Source organism: Ischnura elegans, assembly GCF_921293095.1.
Source record: "Ischnura elegans chromosome 13 unlocalized genomic scaffold, ioIscEleg1.1 SUPER_13_unloc_2, whole genome shotgun sequence".
Taxonomy (NCBI): Eukaryota; Metazoa; Arthropoda; class Insecta; order Odonata; family Coenagrionidae; genus Ischnura; species Ischnura elegans.
Window position 1 is genome coordinate 5,979,605 of NW_025791658.1, and position 19,734 is coordinate 5,999,338.

The following is a 19,734-nucleotide window of genomic DNA, read 5'->3' on the forward strand; positions in this document are numbered from 1 at the left end:
ATAGGCAGCATTCAAATGCATGTTTCATAATGGTCGAGGGTTATACTTGCGATACTGAGGACTGATTGAGTCCTGGGCAATGAGGAACATAACATCCAACCTTAATCTTTGGTGGTCTTGGTAATTAAGGACAGCCACTCTTTCATGTCGCAATAAAGTACATTAATAATCGCATTTTCTTCCACAAAGTCTCAGTAGGCATTCTACGAGGATCGGATGGGGAGGGAACTCGAAAATCAGTGATTCATACAAGATATTATATACATTAAGAACCGCAATACCATTCACGAGCATCTGTAGACTAGTGGTAAGGTGTTCGACTGTCAATGGAAAGGACGGCAGATCGAATCCCGGAGCAGGAGAATTTTTTTTCGGCATTTCGAATATTCTGAAAATTAGTTGCAACTCTACATGACGTCACAATCACGTGAGTGAGAGTATGAGAGCTGTGTGCATACAACGAGTGGATGACGTCATCAGAGCCCCCAAATGGCGGTATGGGACGGCCTGGGCAGCTGATGGGTTAAGGGAGGACAGGTAGGAATGGGCGAGGGTAGGGTGGCGCCGGGGCGGATGAGGTTTGTTGTGTCTGACCAAATCGCCCTACTTAGTAGTGTTGCGTTTAGATGGTTTCAGGCGATTTATTCTCTTCTAATAATGGCGTATCTGCGGCTTACTTAAGTGGGGAGGGGATGTGGGAGGGAATTAGTACAGATTTGGGGACTTTGTGCTTTTCTTTACCGGAGGGAATGTAGTCCCAGAGGGATTGCAGAAGTTCATTCTCCGTTGCTTCAAAAGATTTTTGGAACCGGGGAAGGTAAGATTTCAGGATTGTTAGGAGAGGGGTTATCTTTGAGTCATTTCTAATGTTTTTATTGGAGACGAACCAGGGTGCCACGACAATTCTTCTTATGATGATGTTCTCAGTGAATTGGAGTCTTTTTAGGTGGGTAGCTGCGGCGTGAAGCCAGGCTGGGGATGCGTTTGTCAGGAGAGGTTTGATGCAACTGTTATATAGGAGAAGTTTTTTCTCGAGGCCCAACGGTGGTGGTAAATCGTAAATAAAAATGTTTATTTACGTTCGAAAGACATGCGAAAGTCAGAAAACTAAATATACGAGAGTTTCCCTGTGAAGTAATTCATCACAATTTTTCTCTCGGCCGGCAACAATGTTGTGTCGTTACGTCTTTAAATGTTGCGGATCCGTAACGTAAGCCCATACACATGGTGTTGGATATTCACTCTAAACTCAAGATATCGGTTGCGAGGAAAAAGAAATAAACCACGCCATTCTCACATCGTTTCCGGTTGTGCCTACAGAAACAAAAACGAATCACTTTATTCGTTGCACAAAAAAAACAAAACATAATCATAACCCGTACACAATAATGACACACCACATTAGGATGAATCCAAAAGCAATTGAGATCGCATATCCAACACATGGAACTCCGATGGTCTGTCACTAGCTGGATGAGTGAAAGACTCCACAAAACAAGAGCAAGCAGCAATCAGAGAAACAATTGACACAAATTTACGAGTCATGTTCAGTCAAAATGTATTCCAAGTAGAAATATTCAAAATCAAAATTATTACAAAAAAACTACGATGATAACTATATCTACTCGTCTCGAAGAGCAACAAAGGCATTTCCAACTTGGTAAAACCGGAAAAAAATCAACCACAGTCGAGAATAGGCTGTATGAGAACCATGAAATAAGATGGGATGACACCAGAGTTTTATGGCGTTCAAATCAATTCTGGGATCGTTTAACTAAAGAGGCTATTGAAATAAGACTGGAGAATAAAAATTTCAACAGAGACACCGGATATTCGATCAGCAGCTCTTGGAATAGAACTCTTAAAAGAATTATGCTTGTAGTGGAGGCTATTCGAGTTCTCCACCGGGTAGTCTCCTTCATGGCTGCCGACGTTTCGGGGCACGAGTCGTACTCCATCTTCAGGGCTGAGTGTCATTTCTCGGAAGGTGTTCGCCTTATATAGCGTGCCGGGATGTCAGGTTCCCTCTGATTGGTCCTTGGTATTATCCAATCGGATTTAATTCAATACGGGTTTCCATACGGTACTGAGGGAATAACTATTAAAATAATAGAGTTAACACAAGTGGAATAAGTTTACTCTAAGAGCTTAGTCCTGCTACAACAATGCGTGGAAAAAGTAAATACATTTTATGATACAAGTTGTCATGTAAACATAACAACAACAAAAAACTGGAGAAAAGATACAATATTGAAAGTTGTTAGATTACAAATTCAACAAAAACCGCCATCCCTGTTGAAGAGCTAAGTCTTCGCTGGTCCACAGTCCTCCGCGACAACAATCCGGACTCGACCAATCCCGTCCCTCCTGATGCTAAGCTTCAACGGTCACTTCAAATTTTCTGTCAGTAGCCGTGAGAATGGGTAGCGAGTCGGTACCCGAAAGGTCGGCGCTCTCATATAATCTTACCCGCGCGGTATCCCGAGAAAAGTTTACACAAATCCGTCAATGTTCACGGTAGAGCTTCGTTCAAAATTTGACAATAGGGTAGTTTCCTTCATCAAAGAAAACGAAATGCATTGATTGGGATTCGTTACCCACCATTACTGTATTCATAATATACAAATTATTTCGTTTTAGAAATGCCGGTTTAGACGAATGGCAATTGTCAATTTTTATCCTCATTTGAAAAGGGCCAGATTGGCGCCCATGCGATGCCACTCCACGTGACGCCACAGGGACCTAGTTTCTATACGAGTAGATAGGAGTTTTACATCGTCTGAGGTTACCAATGCATGCATGAGGCGCAGAGCCCAGGGAAACATCTCTTAATAATCACTTATTAAAACTGGCTAAGGTCGGAAAGTTTTCTTCATTTGATAAGGTATTAATAATCCTTATTTAAGCCAAGCGCTACCAGCCAGCAGGGTACTCAGCTACCCGCTAGCAGCCTGCGTCGTATCAGCGCTCAACTCGCCTCAAGGTCACCTCACAGGGCGGCAGCGGGAACCAGAAATACGTCACACGGAGAGATTTCCCGGCATTCATACTTACGCGTCGCGTTTTCGCGCGCTTGAAAATTTTCACTTTTCATTTAATCACGAAAAATAGATATCGTCATTTAAAAATCTAAAAGCGTGAAATACGTACTCCAGGAGCAATAATCTTTCGATTTAGGCAATAAAAAAATAATAGGAAACCACTCTATTCTCAGATAAAACGAGGATTTCAAGTCTGAGTCCTTAAATCACGTTCAAACAACAATTATCCATGTACATAGCTAATTCATATAAACAAAGCATAATTGACCGCGAACCAATGGTGCTGGTAGGGTTGTAAACCCCGACATAACTACCCTTTGTCCCGACTACCGTTTGAGTCCGAGATAATGTAGAGTCCCCACTGGGAGGGGTCGAATAAAGGTTGGTGCTGAGAGTGTGTGTGATTATCCGAGAGACCCTTCTTAAGGAATGCCCTGCAAAAACACTCCGTACAGAGGAGACGATAGTGTCTCTCGGAGCTCAGTATAGCAGTCATGCTTAGGCAAGAAATCAACCGTTTCGAAAGGGGTAATACTCACGAGAACTGCTGCTTTCACCACTTTCTTCAGTATCTTCTTCTTTTTGCTCTTCTTCCTCTTCAGTTTCATGTCATTGTCCTCGTCTTCGTAGATCGTCTGCAGAGGAAAATAAAAAGCAAAGGTCACTTCACCCGAGCACAAAAAATGCCAAACTGTAACCGTACAATAAAAAAAGTGTCATTTATTCCTATTTTTGATAAAAACAGTTTTGAATGGAATAAAGGTGATATTCCATGACGAATCATAGTAAATACATATGAATAAAATACGAGAATAAAAATTCTAAAAAATAAAATAAAAATAATTTAAAAAATAATAATAATATGATAGTATTAAATTAATAATTATAAAATTGTAAATACAAGAGAGTATTAAGTGTCCATTTATATACACATTTTCATTTACATTCACATTTTATATACACATTTTCAAGGGTAGGTTTTTATGAAAACCTTCAAGTTTCTCAGTTTCTCGAAAAATGAGATTTTGGAATAATACTGACATGTTGACAAATACCTTAATATTGTTGTTTTCCCTTTTTCATTCTAAATAAAAGAGTTACGTCTCAATAAGTAATTTAAGAAGCTGTTATTAATTCTTAGTTTCGATAAAAACTGTTTTCGATGGAAGATGGATAATATTCAATGACACATTATAGTAAATACACATAAAACTAAAAATTTGTGTTTTTCCCATTAAAAGACAGTATTAAGTTTCCAATTATATACACATTTTCAAGGGTAGGTTTTTATGTAAACCTTCAAGTTTCTTAGTTTCTCGAAAAATGAGATTTTGGAATAATACTGATATGTTTACTAATACCTTAATATTGTTGTTTTCCCTTTTTCATTCTAAATAAAAGAGTTACGTCTCAATAAGTAATTTAAGAAGCTGTTATTAATTCCTAATTTCGATAAAATATGTTTTGGATGGAAGAAACATAATATTCAATGTCAGTCTTCAAAAATTCAACGCCATATTCTAGTAAATGCATATAAAACTTAACATTTGTGTTTTTTACACTCTAACAGTATTTCCACTAATACAGTATTTAGTGTATAAATATCTACATATTTTCAAGGGCGGGTTTTTCTGCAAACCTTCATATTTCTTAGTTATAAAGTATTTTTTTATTTCCTGAAAAATGATATTTTGGAATAATACTGCTATTCCACTCAGACGTTCAATTAAAATAAAGTACACTGGCTGCAAAACAAACAAAAAGATGAATGAGATATTAGAATGCAGCAAAATATAGAAGGCAAGGACAAATATTAACCTCTTTCCGTATAATAATTCTCGTTTTTTTATCATTTCTTGACTGATAGTGTCTCCAAATCTGAGCGCCACTTGTAACGTATTCTATAAATTTTGCGCTTGAACATTCGAGGGTAGCCCTTTAAGTGTCGGAAACAGAACGTTCTTTATCACCTAGCAACCATAAATGGTGTCTATGAACAACTTTTCGAGTTGGTAAATGCCCAAGTTTCATTTAGATCGGTCTGATAACTTTAAAACGGTAGCGTGTCAAAGTTCCCAAGACGCTGTACGAGATGGAATTAAGTCATGAACAGTACTGCACCATAACTTTCAATAACTTTCGACGAAGCCTCACCCAGCAATAATGCGTTACTGAACTTTTTGTTGTTTTTGACAAAGAAGCACTATCAAAGACCACCGTTTATCGCTGCTATGTAGAGTCTCAGCGAGGACGCTATTGGCGACTCAAATCACCACTAGCGGCTCTAGCGTCGGTGGCGTCATTTTCCAAAATGGCGGACACATTGGTGATAAAGTATGTTGCTAGATTAGATCGCAACGAGCTTTATTTGGCTATTTTGCTCCATCATCAGTTATATTTTTCAGTAGTATCTCTCGAGTTCGTAAGTATCGTATTTGCAAGTCACAGTACAGAGGATTTTCCGTATGTAGTGCACTTTTTCATTCAATATATATCGTTTTTTGAACCACTCTCCATTACATTGGTGCACATTTATCTATTCCGTTGGTTCATTATTAACTTCATTTTAGAGCTCTATCGTAATAAAATCAACTGATTTGGGCGTTACTTGGTGGAACGATGAAATATTCATGGTGAAACAAAAACAGTACTATTCCACAAAATTATTCTCTATCGTAATGTTTCAACTTGTAAAGCGTCATGGAAAACACTAGCAAGGCAATGGTCTCTGAACTTTTGAACTGAACTTTTTTGTTGTTTTTTTGCGGAAAAGCACTGTCAAAGACAACCGCTTATCGCTGGTATGTAGAGTCTCGGCGAGGACGCTCTAGCCTCAGTGACGAACCGCGTGAACGGCGACCAAAAACCGCCGTCACTCAAGAAAACGTAGATGCTGTGCGTAACATGATTACGGAAGATCGTCATGATACATACCGTGAGATCCAGGCATCAATGGACATCTCAGGGACCTCAGTTCAAAAGATCTAACACGAAGAATTAGGCGGTAAAAAATTGGTTTCCCGCTGGATACTGTACCTTCTCACAGAAGAGCAGAAAGCACCTCAAGTCATATGGTTTTGAAATACTCCACAACGATTCAACTCACGAGCATAAAAACACGTTCACAACATCCTCAATGGTGATGAATCATGGATCCTAAGCTACGAGGCTGAATAAAAACGCCAATCTACAGTATGGGTCTTCCAAATTGAGCTCAAACCGACAAAATAAGCTCTCGCAGCGTTTCCAAGGAAACGGTCGCATCGTCGCCTTGGGAAACATTGTTGAATTCTTAGTTATTTTAAGGTTATATTACTTGAGAGAGATTAATTAACACACCTTATTTCATTGAGTAAAACAGGACAACAATGTACCTTGTATTTTATTCTGTTTATTTTTATTAACATCTTCCAACAAACATAACCCAAATCTATTACACTCCATCATGACAATGCAAGCTCATACACCGCTCGAGTCAAAAAGTCGTTTTTGGAACAGCGAAACGTCAAAACATCTTTGGCCTCGCCTCGCCGGAATTTCTGTTTTATTTTGGCCACTAGTCCCAGCCTACTGGCTGTCTCCAGTGTGTTTCAGTAAAGGTGGTTTCTGTTGCACGTTTTTCTTTACGTTATTTCAGTCATTCTGGTAGTGTATATCTGGAGTCACACGTTTTCAGTGACAAAGTATGCTATGTACATTTGGCAACTTTGAGTTATTCGTGCTCTCTCTATCTCTCGATACTACCCCTCCCACTTCAGCGAAAACCTCCGAGAGTGTCCGGAAATACACGAAAGCTCACCCGCAGCTATAAAGCGAACGAAGTACGAGTATAATCCCGTTCCTAAAACCGAATGATGAAATGTTTGGTGCGGTATCCTAATACATATGCAATCGAAATGGAAACCTGTTTGCAATCTCCATAACTTCAAGGATAATAATGATGCGGAGGAGATCTTGACCATGGAGGTTATAAATAGGTACACTGGAGCAGTGGCGGCTCGTGAGTCAAATGCTTGGGGGGGGGGGATCAAAATTTACCACTCACTCACCGGGATCCTCCACCACTCCACCGGGGGATCAAAATTTATTCATATATTGTGTATTTTAGTGAGTTTTTAAGGCAATCCAGAGACCATTATGACTCACTATAATACACACCAAAATCACTAAATCGATTAACTCAACTGCAACTAGGCCTATTTACATTAAAACAGTTTACACGTAATAAGTCAACTGGTCACCAAAACAAGGTATTCTGCAACACACCAAGATTATAAGGCCGCCGGGCGGCGCGGCGATGTCAACTCACTAGATACGTCGCTCTGCGCATGCTCGGACGGCGTCCCAAGACTTCCACAAGGCACAAGCTTAGACGCGTCATAGCACCAGCAGCCCCCACCACTACCACTGCATGTTAATATATATAACTGCATGTTAATATAAATTGGGACGTTCTGGCTAGTGCCCCGCAGCTACAAATGCAAACTTCTTCTCGCGCTATTTTTGCGTGTTTTTCATAAATTTTGGATGTATGCGATTGGAAAAAAACACTTTGATTAATAGACGTATGATTACAATTGAATGGGTATTTAATTTTATTTCCTTTTTCAAATCTTCGGGAGGGGCGGCGTCCGAGAGTCCTTATATGGGCTAGCCGAAACTGCGGTGTATGCGCTGTATTGGAGTTTTAATCGTGGTCAGAATTTCGCCATCTTGGTTTGACCATTTTCGGACTTAGTCTCAAACAGTGTAAATGTATATAATCAAGTATTTTATCCCTAATATCGCATCGGATTTATAAAATGAAAATTGAATTATTATTTTTTGATTGTCGTCGGAGTTTTCGTTCCTCATACCACTGAGTACATTAAACTGTCCATATTGACATGTCGTGGTGACAATATATAGTCGTGAACATTCTTTCGTACTATTATTGCGACCGGTCTGCTATCGTAAGATTTCCATTGGCTGTAATTTTATAAATTACCATTAGATGTGCAGGGAAATGGATATTTTACACATATAAAATGTTATTTTCGGCTAAGGTAGTTGCACAGTGGAACCGTGGTGATTGACAATGATTTTTCCTTGGGAAAAGATTTTCGAGGCACATATTCACAATGCCTTCCCATAATGATAGAAAAAAGGTTTACTGTGTTCGTTTGCGATAGTTTATTTTAACGTAACAGCGATCATGAGCGAATAATTCACCAAATATTTAGCAGAGACTCTTATGGGATTGTCAATGTGTTGGTCAAAGTAGGCGTGGCTATCATACCCATTCCTGCCACACTGCGCTCAACAATCGAAACCAATTATACCCCCTCCAGTGTATGTATTTACAATCTCCTTGGTCTTGACGAATAAAAATGGTTACACTTGATCGGGAATTGAACCGGGATGACCTTAACCTCTTCAGACCCAAAGTACTCAAACGTGTACCTCCACGTTATTATTATTCTAAAATCCTTCAATTGTAAATAAATGCTGTTCAAACGGAGTTTTAGAGATCGGAGGAAGGGCTAACCTTTTTGGCATACCTGACATCAGCGCCACTGTGAAGAAGAACGCCAACGTCAAACCAAAATTCTAAGTACACCCTCAACTGTTTTTACTCACTGCCCGGCAGGGTTTCGTGAATAATGGAATGCAGCGGTAAAAGGCGATATAAATAAAGATAAAGTGATCAGTATAGATATATTGTCTAATCATAAATAATTATAGGTAAATAAAATTCAAATTAATACTAATTAATGCGATGTATTCCAAAAAATGAAAATTGAAAATCTTTTTGCTAAATTATTTTCAATGTCTAAAATAGAAATAGTGTTATTTTTTCGGGGAGCCAGGAGTCTCGACGGGTGTCGAGAAATCTCGAAGGGGGCGAGACTTCTCGACTCTCGACCCAGGCGAGAGTCTCGCCGCGCCGAGACTCTCGTCCCGACAATGCCGAGAAATGAAATTCTCGTCTCGAAAGTCGAGACTCTCGAGTGGTCGAGGGTCTCGCACAGCCCTACTCACTACGCATCCAACTGTCACGTCGGACAACTCTCTCCGTCTGGACTGTAGGTAAGGGTTAGCTCAACGCTCACCCTATCTCACCTGCATGTAGTCCAAACAGTTGTCCCCGTGGCTCCTGAAGTTCATGCTCTGCACGACAGAGACCACTCCGGTCGTGTAGAATCCTTTCGCTTCCATCTCGAACGTACAGCTGAGCGAAAGACCTAGTGTCAACATGTGCGCCGACTCGGGCCTCGTCTCCAATATCACCGGATCGGACATGTAAACCTGCAGCTCCCTCTTGTGGTAACGGTTGCAAACTGTGTCGCTCGTGACGTCATCTGTTGGGGAGAAAGAAACGGAATCGGTCAAAACAAATTAACCACGAATACTACGAAACAGGATGCCCAAGTCTGCTTCTACTGTCGGCGTCAAAATGATGTGCCGCTGTACTTTGCAAATTTATATCTGGAATTCAGTGAATGCCATAACAATGAATGATACCTCATTTTAAAGGAAATTTTATTCTTAATTGTAATTTTTTTGTTTCATGAAAAATGCAAAAATCAAGACACGCGAGTGCAACAAATGACTCCGCGCACCATAAAATTGGCCGTCCTATCAACTTCATGAACTTTGTAACTCAATCCAGGGAAAATTACTACGTCTACAACATTCATCTTCCACAATACGTATCAAACATAAACGAAAATTAATAAAATGGCTTCTATTTTTATTTTTAAAACGCATATTTTGTAGCAAAATAATGAAATGTTTTAAACGCCATCTATTCCCACAGTTTACCCCGAAAGAAAAAATTGAATTCATAGAAACACTTGTTAATTTATTTGAAAATTTTCTATGATCCATAATCTATGAAAATATTGATATTTGTGAATTCTAATAACTTCTATTAATGCCATGTTGCCGAACTTAGAGGCTTAGCCGGGCCAGTGCCGGTTACCAGGAAGCAAAGTTTCTAGCGCACGACGTGGCAACGCAGCATTCGTTCGTTCAGGCGTATTTTTTTAATGTTCATATATAATCTATGCTACATAAAAATAATGTATTTTCGGATCACAGAAATTTTAAAAATAAATTAGGAAGTGTTTCTATTAGTTGTATTTTTCCTTTCGGGGTAACCAGTAGGACTGGATAATGTTTAAACATTTTCGTGAACGTGGTGAACTTTTTACAGCTGTCGCTTAATGGGATTTGATAATACAGTAGATTCCGGTTAATTGGTGCATACTGGGACTTGTGCACTTTACCCCAACTAAGCGGCTGCCCCAAATAGGCGAACTATCCTGTATATGGGCATAAAAAATGTTGAAATGATAGAAAGAAGACTAAAGAATGTTTATAATGCAACATGAGTTTATTAAACTATTAATTTGATTAATTAATCGGCGAGTTTAGTTAATTTATTATGATTTTTTAAGAATTATAACAATTTAGTTGAAAATATTTTTCACGGCCTCGGGCGACGCTGAATGAATGTCTATTACTAAGTCCTATTAAAGGAAAGTTCTATCCTCTTGCGGATAATATAAGAAAAAGAGCTTTCAAAATAGGGCAAGAATAGGAACATTGTGAAAAATAAGAGTAAAATCTAAGGAGGAAAATATAAAAAAGTAGTATTCTGAAAACAAAAAAACTTTAATTTCGCCGCGAGTATAGAGTCTATGTCGCCGACTCATGGCCCAAAAAAGCGGCATGCTGTCCCAATTAAGCGGAGAATACTCTGGGATATTCCTCTATTGGGTTATGTTCTTCAGGATCTGCTCCAATTAAGCGGCTGCCCCAAGTAATCATTAAAGCCATTAAACGGAATCTACTACATTTAAATTTCTCTTGTCTAAGTTGATGCATAGTTTTCCGCGGCGTTGTCTAGATGATGTCTCCATGTTTCTGGGTTTCACCGCGTGGATTTTCTTTGCGACGACAGTTTCTCCGGTATTCCAACCGGCGTCTTCAGGTCAAGGTAGATCAATTAAAGTGCGCATCCAGGAACACAGAAGAGCCACAAGAAATAAGCAATTTCAGCTCTCCGCCATGGCGGAGCATGCATGGAGCGAACCCGGACACCAGATACCGTTTGACGAAGCAGCAGTTGTTGCAAAAGAAAATACAGTGGAACTTGGTTATAACGGCATCGGCTGTAACGTCAACTCAGGTTTAACGTCACATTTTATACAGACCAGCCAAAATTGAACATTTTATGTTGTACGAAAACCCGTTTATATCGTCGACAAATATTGCGACGCTCGGGTATAGCGTCAAAAATTTTGCAAATCTTAGGTTGCAAAAGTGGCAGTGTGATTGTATTATGTCCCAAAGTTCATAGAAACCATGTGTAGAAACATCAAAAGCAAAAATAGGTCACAAGCCGGACGTTGAGCTGGTGACGGGATGCAACTCTTTTGTTTAAAGAAGATCACAGATTTTTTTCGACAGTAAAGTAAGATTTTTATTAGGCTATAACATATTTAATTGTGAATATCATTTTTTATTAACGTTTTTTAATATACATATACCAATGTACGAGTAGATTTCAATAAACAGTGTTGTATATAGCAGAACGTTTTTACTTTGTCCTTCCATTCAGATTTAAGGCTGCTTTTTTTATAACGTCACTCGGATATAACGTTAAAAATCTTCTGGTCTTTTTCTATGATGACGTTATAACCAAGTTCCACTGTAGATATTTTCCCGGGATAATAAAGGAGGCTATCGAAATATTCAAGACACCTGAAAATATGAATAGAGAAGACGGCCACCCTCTCCTCAACTCGTGGAAGAGGGTCATACGAGAAAAAAGAAGGTGGACCAATCAGCAACCAGCATGAAAAAAAAAATTGGCGCCAAAAATGAACTATATATAAGTCACCAAAAATTGAACCCCGACATCGACCTGAAGATGCCGCACAGTGGGGCCAAACCCCACTTTAGACGGACAAAAGTCAAAAACTTTTACTAACAACCCTAAAATATTCATGTATATGTTTCAGAGACCGCTTTAATGAAATTCAATATTAATTTTTCAATATTTTCGATTTTTTTCAGTTTTATTACTTTAAGAATTTTAAAAGTAACTTCATTATCTGTAAAAATATATTATATATAAAAATTTGAAATAATAAAACTAAAGAAAAAAGTTCTCGTCAATAATCCTAGTGGTCAGAAAAAATCTGATATAAAATTTGCAAAATTATTTTAGCAATATCTTTGGAAAAACCTTCATGCTTAATAGAAAAATAAAGATTTTATCTTAAGTTTGCATTGAACCATTTTCCAATACACGAAGAAAGAAAATACTACATAGAAGAGGTAGTTGTAACTTTCAAAAATAAAATTCAATAGAATATGGTTTATTGCGCGTAGAGAGTGAAAAAGTACTAAATTGGCACTCCATAATCGAATAAGTACACCTCAGTTGAACGGAAATAACCTTTACGAGCACTTCATTCACGACAGGGTGGGAGCCTCGGGAATGGCCTCTCTACGTTTCAAAAATCTCAGCTCTTGCGTGGAAAACTTCACCGCTTGTATCTATGTGAAGGAAAAATATCTAATGCATGAAAATATTATTTATTACAAAATAATAATATCTTAATGGACACTGTTTGTATTATAGTTTACCCGTTGCTATGCGGCCATTACGGCCGGATGGATTACCTTTCGGCTTGTCATGCATAGCTTGTCATAAAACTCTTTTTGCAACTCGATGGCACTTGATTTCTTTTACATTAGTTAGCTCGTTCTTCAATTAATAATATATCTAAAAATCACGTTACGATTCCGTCCGATTATATAACTTTTCTCTAATTAAATAAAACATTTCATCGTGAAAAATCAACGACGTTCCATACATGATAATTAATTTCTCCAGGGCTATTTTCTCCAAAATATAAATAGTAAAAGCAAATTTATATTTTCAATGCTTATTCTAATTGATTGAAAGGTAAAAAAATAAAATCAAAGGTACCAGTGTACTGTAATCATAGTTTAAAATCGACCGTCCATTCATGCGTCTGCGACTCCGGGACCAGTGCTTCCCTTTTCTCTCACTATGACACTTATTTCTACGCGAAGGTGCACACATACCAACCCGTAAAATACACTGTTATGCAGTTCAAACATCCTTTTGCCCAACCTAGTATTTAAAAAACCCCATTTCAAACTTTCATTTTTGGACTTCTGTCACCTAAAGTGGGGTTTGGCCTCACTGTGCGCCGGTTGGAATACCGGAGAAACTGTCGTCGCAAAAAAAAATCCACGCGGTGAAACCAAGAAGCATGGAGACATCATTCTCTTGACTAAATTTATACGAATATGTTAAATTCTCGCGTCAAGGCTGTTTGCTTCCAAATTCCTCCGAGACGGCTTGACCAATTCCCACGAAATTTTGAGTGTATATTCAATAGGTCTGAGAGTATATTGTTAACTATTTTTCATTCTTCTCCAGGACCCACGATGCCCTGGAGCGGGCACTGAGAAATTACCATAAGAAATACATGTAAAGATCGTTTTTAATGACTGCAGACCTTTTTTTCTTTTGCATATTTAAATTAAAGATAGTGGACACATTAAGTTGAGACATATACCATTGAAAAGAAAAAATGCGCATTCTGATGGTTACAATAGAATTTCTTTTTCCACGTAATTTACGGTGAATTTAGAAAAAACAAACATAAAAAAAGCTAAACTTTTAGCGTCTTTGGTTTACTGCCCCATTGAAGACCGTCAGTATTGTTGATTTAGTTTGATATCTCTTTCTATCACCATGAATTTTGTTAACCTAATAAGCCAAAATAACCAAACACAACCAAAAGTGGGCCTACGAGATTTGGAAGCATGAGATGCACCTACAAACTAACTTTGGTTGACATATAGACATCCTCTTTTATATATAAAAAGTATTATGAATGAACACTATAATTTATATTGTATGAGGTTCTCTGCTGCTGCGACAGAAGCTACGTGGGACAGAGCAAGCGTTCTATCTCCCAAAGGCTTCAAGAGTATGAAAGAGCGTTGAAACTTCATCAGTGGGACGCATCAGCTGTCGCTGAACATTTTGCCTCCAGCCCTGGGCATAAAATAATGTTTAACGCTACACGGGTATTGGCGAAGACGGAAGAATAGAATCCGCGTCTTATACGCGAATCCGTCGAGATAGCGAAAAGACCTAATAATTTTAATAGGGAGGATGGGTATAACCTCAGCCGTATATGGAGAGGGTTCCTAGCACAATATAATGACCAACGGCTATCGCCTAGAATTCAAATCCGGGTCAACAATGGGTAACGAAAAACATATATAAGCTCGGGACGAGAATAAATTCCTCCCATTCTCTTGATAACGCTCCCAGTAGGAGGAGTGAAACGTCGAGTAAGAAAATGTTACTTACGCTGCAATACCCGAGAACCACCACCAACATAACACTATAATTCCCGGCTGGGTCAATTTGACCCGAAAGAGAATATATTAATGTTGATTATTTTGAAAGGAAGAAAAATTTTAGACTCATCTTTCGTGACTTTTAATTATTCAGTTTGGTTTACCACCGTGCAAAAGTTAGGCCTGATATTATTACTATTTTTTCTCATCACTTAAATACCTGCTATGTCTGAATGGCTCATATTGACCCAGAATATCAAATCCATTTGAAGCCTTTATATTGTTCCTTTATATTCAATATGACGGTGTGTTTCATACTGATTTTTTGTCAAAATTTTTCTGAAATTTTTTTTTAACCCGATACCATTGAAATTCAATTTTATTACCTCCCAAAACCCATCAGAGGAAAAGTGTAGATAGGTATTCACAAATTTGTGGAAGCTAGTTTCCCATAACACCATGGAAATTGTTGAACAACTGCAATTTTAATATTTTTCGTCTAATTTAATTTTCTTCGGAAGGTCCCCTGAGGATGATCAGCAAGTCGCGGATCGAAACGTCGACAGACATGGACGACATCAACCGGTGGAAAACCCGAGAAACTTTTCTGCACTCCCATATGCTTTATAAAAAATATTAATAAATAAACTGGTAAGGAATCAAGTATTTTGAGTAAAATATGCAAACATGGTTATGTTGACTCAAATTAACTCACTGTGGCATAATAGGGTGTAAGGAATGGTCGGGCATAATAGTGTTAATAATGAATGAATGCTTACTGTTTTGTACACGTTCTTCAACATCGTTCACAGCATCTTCCTCTTTGAGTCACATACCACATCCCCTCATACTTTCAGTAAGTTAGTTATTTTTTATTTCACCACCAAAATATTTACTAGAAATAATTTACGTGGCAATAAAATGTTTCCCGGGTCAGCTAGTACGAATATATAATTGAGCAATATCTTATGTTGTTCGGAAAGGTTTAAAGTATAGCTGGATACAGTTTAAGAATGATAATTCCAAATATATTTTGCGAAAAAATATGATCAAAATAGCATGTTCTCACGTTGAAAGTGGTACAGATATGACTAGAGAATAATGCATAACATATTACCTGCCTTGATGTTAATTATACAATACCCGATATCACAACATAAATTTACCTTGATTGGTCTCAAAATTACACTGATTATCACATCATTGATTTGAATGAATAGATTTTGAGTTCATTCATATTCAACTTAAATATTTTAAGTGCAGTGAGAAATTATAAACGTAAACAATATCACTTATTAATATGAAATCTGAAATTTCCACTGTAATCGTAATGACAGGTTATCTTTTCATTGTAGATAACAACAGCTGTCATTATTGACATGTCGCAAATGTTTAACAAGCGAGAATCGACCACAAAATCCCTTAATATGAGAGCAAAAAATTAAATTTTCATTAATTGTTTGATTATGCAGTCCATTTTAAACATTGAAAGTACACAAATTTTTCTAGAGAATGAACTAGACACATAAATATAGAAAAATATGGCTGTGGATGTCATTGTTTATTTTGTACGATACTCACGAGAATGGTAAGTGGCCCCTAGGATGCTAGGCAACAGTTGATTCAGCAGCGTAAACGTGAAGAAGACGCACCTTGGCGATGTAAATAAACACTCGTAAGCCATCACGTTCACACGATAAAAAACGTCTCACTCGATCATTTATTCCATTTCTGTATTCTTTTGTCCATGACAACCAACTCGTAAATATATTAAATCCTTGACGTCAACTGTCTCCACGTAGAGAAACTAAAATATCCAATTAAAACGACCTTCACCAAGGAAATACACCTTCCCCTACGCGAGAGTGGAGTTAGTTAACCCTCCGTTTCAGAAGGTGGCAGCACCTAACGCAAGATCCATAACGCAGTCCACAGCAGAGAGCCGAACTCAATTTGATTTCCTCCACGAATCCACTTCTATATCCGCCATTTTGATTCCATTCGGGAAAGTAGTCAAGGAGCTTGGAATATCTTGAGTCGCTGTGTCAGAATTTTTTACATGGGTTGAGTTCCGCCGTTAGTTATGGAGCTATCGCAACGAAGCATTTTTGGATGCACTTTGCAGTTACCGTGGAAACGTTGTTTTTTTGTTGGTATCCTGCCTCTTCGACATTACATTTACAGCTCTTGATTTTAAAGGAAATTTAATATTTCAGGATGAACGAAAATGTGCGATTATAATCGAACCTCTGAGTTGAAGAAGTTTATTATTCTAAAATCTCTTTTTTAGGTTTATTAAAAAAATACAACTAAGAAATTTGAGTGTTTTGCTATGGAAACTACCCTCGAAAATATGTAGACAATTGGACGCTAAATAATGTCTCAGAATGGGAAAAAACACAGAGTTTTACTTCTTTACGTAAAAACTATTTCGTGCCATTGAATATTACATTTCTTACACCTAAAACAGTTTTTATCAAAAATAGGAATAAATAATAGCTTCTTTAATTCCTTTTTGAGACATCACTGTTTTCTTTAGGACCGGTTTTACAATGTCTAGTTGTCGTTAACCGGAAAATTATACTTTCTTAACGTTAGCTTGAAGTTATTTTAAAGCTAAAGTAGTGAAGAGTAGTTCAGAATAACGCTTAGTTTAACAGGTGACTTCAAGTGGAAGATATCGTTAACTCTAATTTTTATCCTACGAAAAAACTTAATTAGACATTATAACACAGGCCCTTAGTATGCACAAGGGAGAATAACAATGCTTGTTACATAATAACAATTGTTTAGATATTAGCAAACATATTTTTTTTAACCTTTTCTGGACAATAATTTTTTTACCTGCGGAAAAAAAATTCCCTCCAAGTTTCAACTATGGGAGTTTATTGAAACACACCCACCCATTTTTTACATTTTTTTTTCAAGAATGATTTAAATGTAGTCATGTGCCAAATTCGGCAGAAGAAAGGTAGAATGTAGCCAACAGAAGGTAGGCAACGCGTCATGAAATCGCTTGATAAAAAGAAAAGAAATGCTTATTGAAAGCCTCTTTACAATATTCAGTGTTAATATCAAAGCATGGGAACATCTCTGCTCAAATTTTACCTTCCAAAATATATATAAATATGGAACTCATTAATAACGCAATTACAATCAAACATCAGCTGGCAGCATAATAAGAATATATGCTAGGAGAAAAATTTATAAATTTCTTTACGAATATATTCATTTAAAGTTATTTATTTCTAGTTATATTTAATTGCACACAAGTGTCTTATAAAAATGATGTTATCGAAACTATAGATTCGCCACCGATCAACTCCAAATTCACACCCACCCAGAAAGTATTGACACGGATACTTTTATTTCACTTTCTCACTAGTTTTACGCTATTTAAGCCCGCATTACACTCCCAAATTTATTGACCAATCTATTGGATATTGGATTGTGGTCCAACTGACACGCACCAATTTCTAGCCCAATATCCTTTTCACAATATTGGACACAATTTCTCGCCCAGTCTGGAATTTGGAACAGGTTTTATTTTCTCGCGAAAAATCCCCAATCGGAAGTCAGTTTTGACCACTAATTAGTGGTCAAAACGAGAAGCTCTTCGCAAAACATCCGGTTTGGCTGTTAAACCTTGTTTTTTTTCCCAAAATTCGCTTGAAGCTTCTAAAATGTGGACGAAAGAAGTTGTTTCACTCTTGACTGAAGCGTACAAATACATGTGCAATGTAAAATCATCGAAATATGATGGCGCTCTCTAGCGGGACATTAGAACACTTATATGGCCAATATTGGTGTAAATATCGATACGTGTCATACGGTACATCACGCTCAATATTTTTAAAAATATTCCGCTCCGATTTATTGACCAATAAATTGGAAAGTGCCACACGGGCTTGAGGGATACTCCCCCAGGCTATAAAGCCCGACCTTCCCACTCACTTGTGATCATCCTCACCGCAGGAATCCGTTACGAAGTGGTTATGTATTCAAAAGTTTTTTCATTGATATATTTTGTTGCGTACCATAATTTTTTAAAAAACTTTGAAATGAATTCTTCGTTTTGTTCTGTGCCCAAGCAATTTTTAAACGCAATTTTAGCGTTAAATATAACGGACTTCCGGACTTATAGCCTCAACAACTTTTATTCACTAGCTTTGTTGTTGTCAACGCCAGAAACCCGTTCAAAATACCACAATGCTTAAAAAAATGATGGTAATTTTTTTTCAAAATATTTATACGTTTCATATGGTACGTGACGCCCAATATTTAAAAAAATATTGCGTGCTGATTTATTAGCCAATAAATTGGAAAGTATCGTACCGGCTTTACTTTGAACGTCGCCTCCGAGATGCGCTTCCCGTATGATACGCATTTTGAAATACCTCCCATTCTATGGAATCAAGATGGCGTACGGCGCATTGCGCTTGAGCGAGCCCCATATCAGAAACGATGCATGAATGAAGACATTGAGGAGTGTGATGTTTCCACCCTTCGCCTGCAGGTTCCGCCACTATCCTCGCCGGCTGGTCCAGCCGTTTCCTTGACGACCTGGCAGGTCAAGAGGGAGGCGGGTCGATACAATAATTGCACAATCAGATAAAATCGAGGTAGGTCATGTCAATATCTTTCCAAAAATCTGAAGAACACTGAACCCAAGGTCAGCGTCAGTCTTGATACACAAACGAGATCACGTACGTTACGTAAGCATCATTCTTGAGATAGGATGAGAGAGAAAACAAGTGAGCAGTTTGTGCGCACAAATTTTCATCTGCAGAACCTTACGGTAAGGACAGGGTATATTTTCTCTGAGTGCAGAATGATGTCCAACGGCCGGAGTAGCTTCACTTTTTCCCTGCAAACGGAAGAAAATATACGTTTGGACGTTTCTTGATCCTGGAGACGAAACTCGCAAATAATCGTCGGAGATTTTTCTACGCAGGTTAACGAATGTCAACGTTTCCTAGCTCGCCCCCTTTTACGACAGTTGGGGGTGTGCTATGTCTTTGTTTCGGGACCCTTAACTGCGGGGATTATTAATTCTTAGTTTCGATAAAAACTGTTTTCGATGGAAGATAGATAATATTCAATGACACATTATAGTAAATACACATAAAACTAAAAATTTGTGTTTTTCCCATTAAAAGACAGTATTAAGTGTCCAATTATATACACATTTTCAAGGGTAGGTTTTTATGTAAACCTTCAAATTTCTTAGTTCTCGAAAAATGAGATTTTGGAATAATACTGATATGTTTACTAATACCTTAATATTGTT

The 19,734-nt window shown here is 37.8% G+C and overlaps 1 protein-coding gene across 1 annotated transcript in view; it reads right to left on the reverse strand.

The window, feature by feature from the left end:
- Positions 1–16,293, reverse strand: part of LOC124172737 — a 55,806-nt gene extending 39,513 nt beyond the window's left edge. The window contains exons 1-3 of the mRNA XM_046552208.1: positions 16,026–16,293; positions 9,144–9,382; positions 3,581–3,676 (exon numbers count right to left, since the gene is read on the reverse strand). Coding sequence (XP_046408164.1) covers positions 3,581–3,676; positions 9,144–9,382; positions 16,026–16,128 — 438 coding nt within the window. The 5' untranslated portion in view covers positions 16,129–16,293. The remainder of the gene's footprint in view (positions 1–3,580; positions 3,677–9,143; positions 9,383–16,025) is intronic.
- Between the last annotated feature and the right edge of the window lie 3,441 nt (positions 16,294–19,734).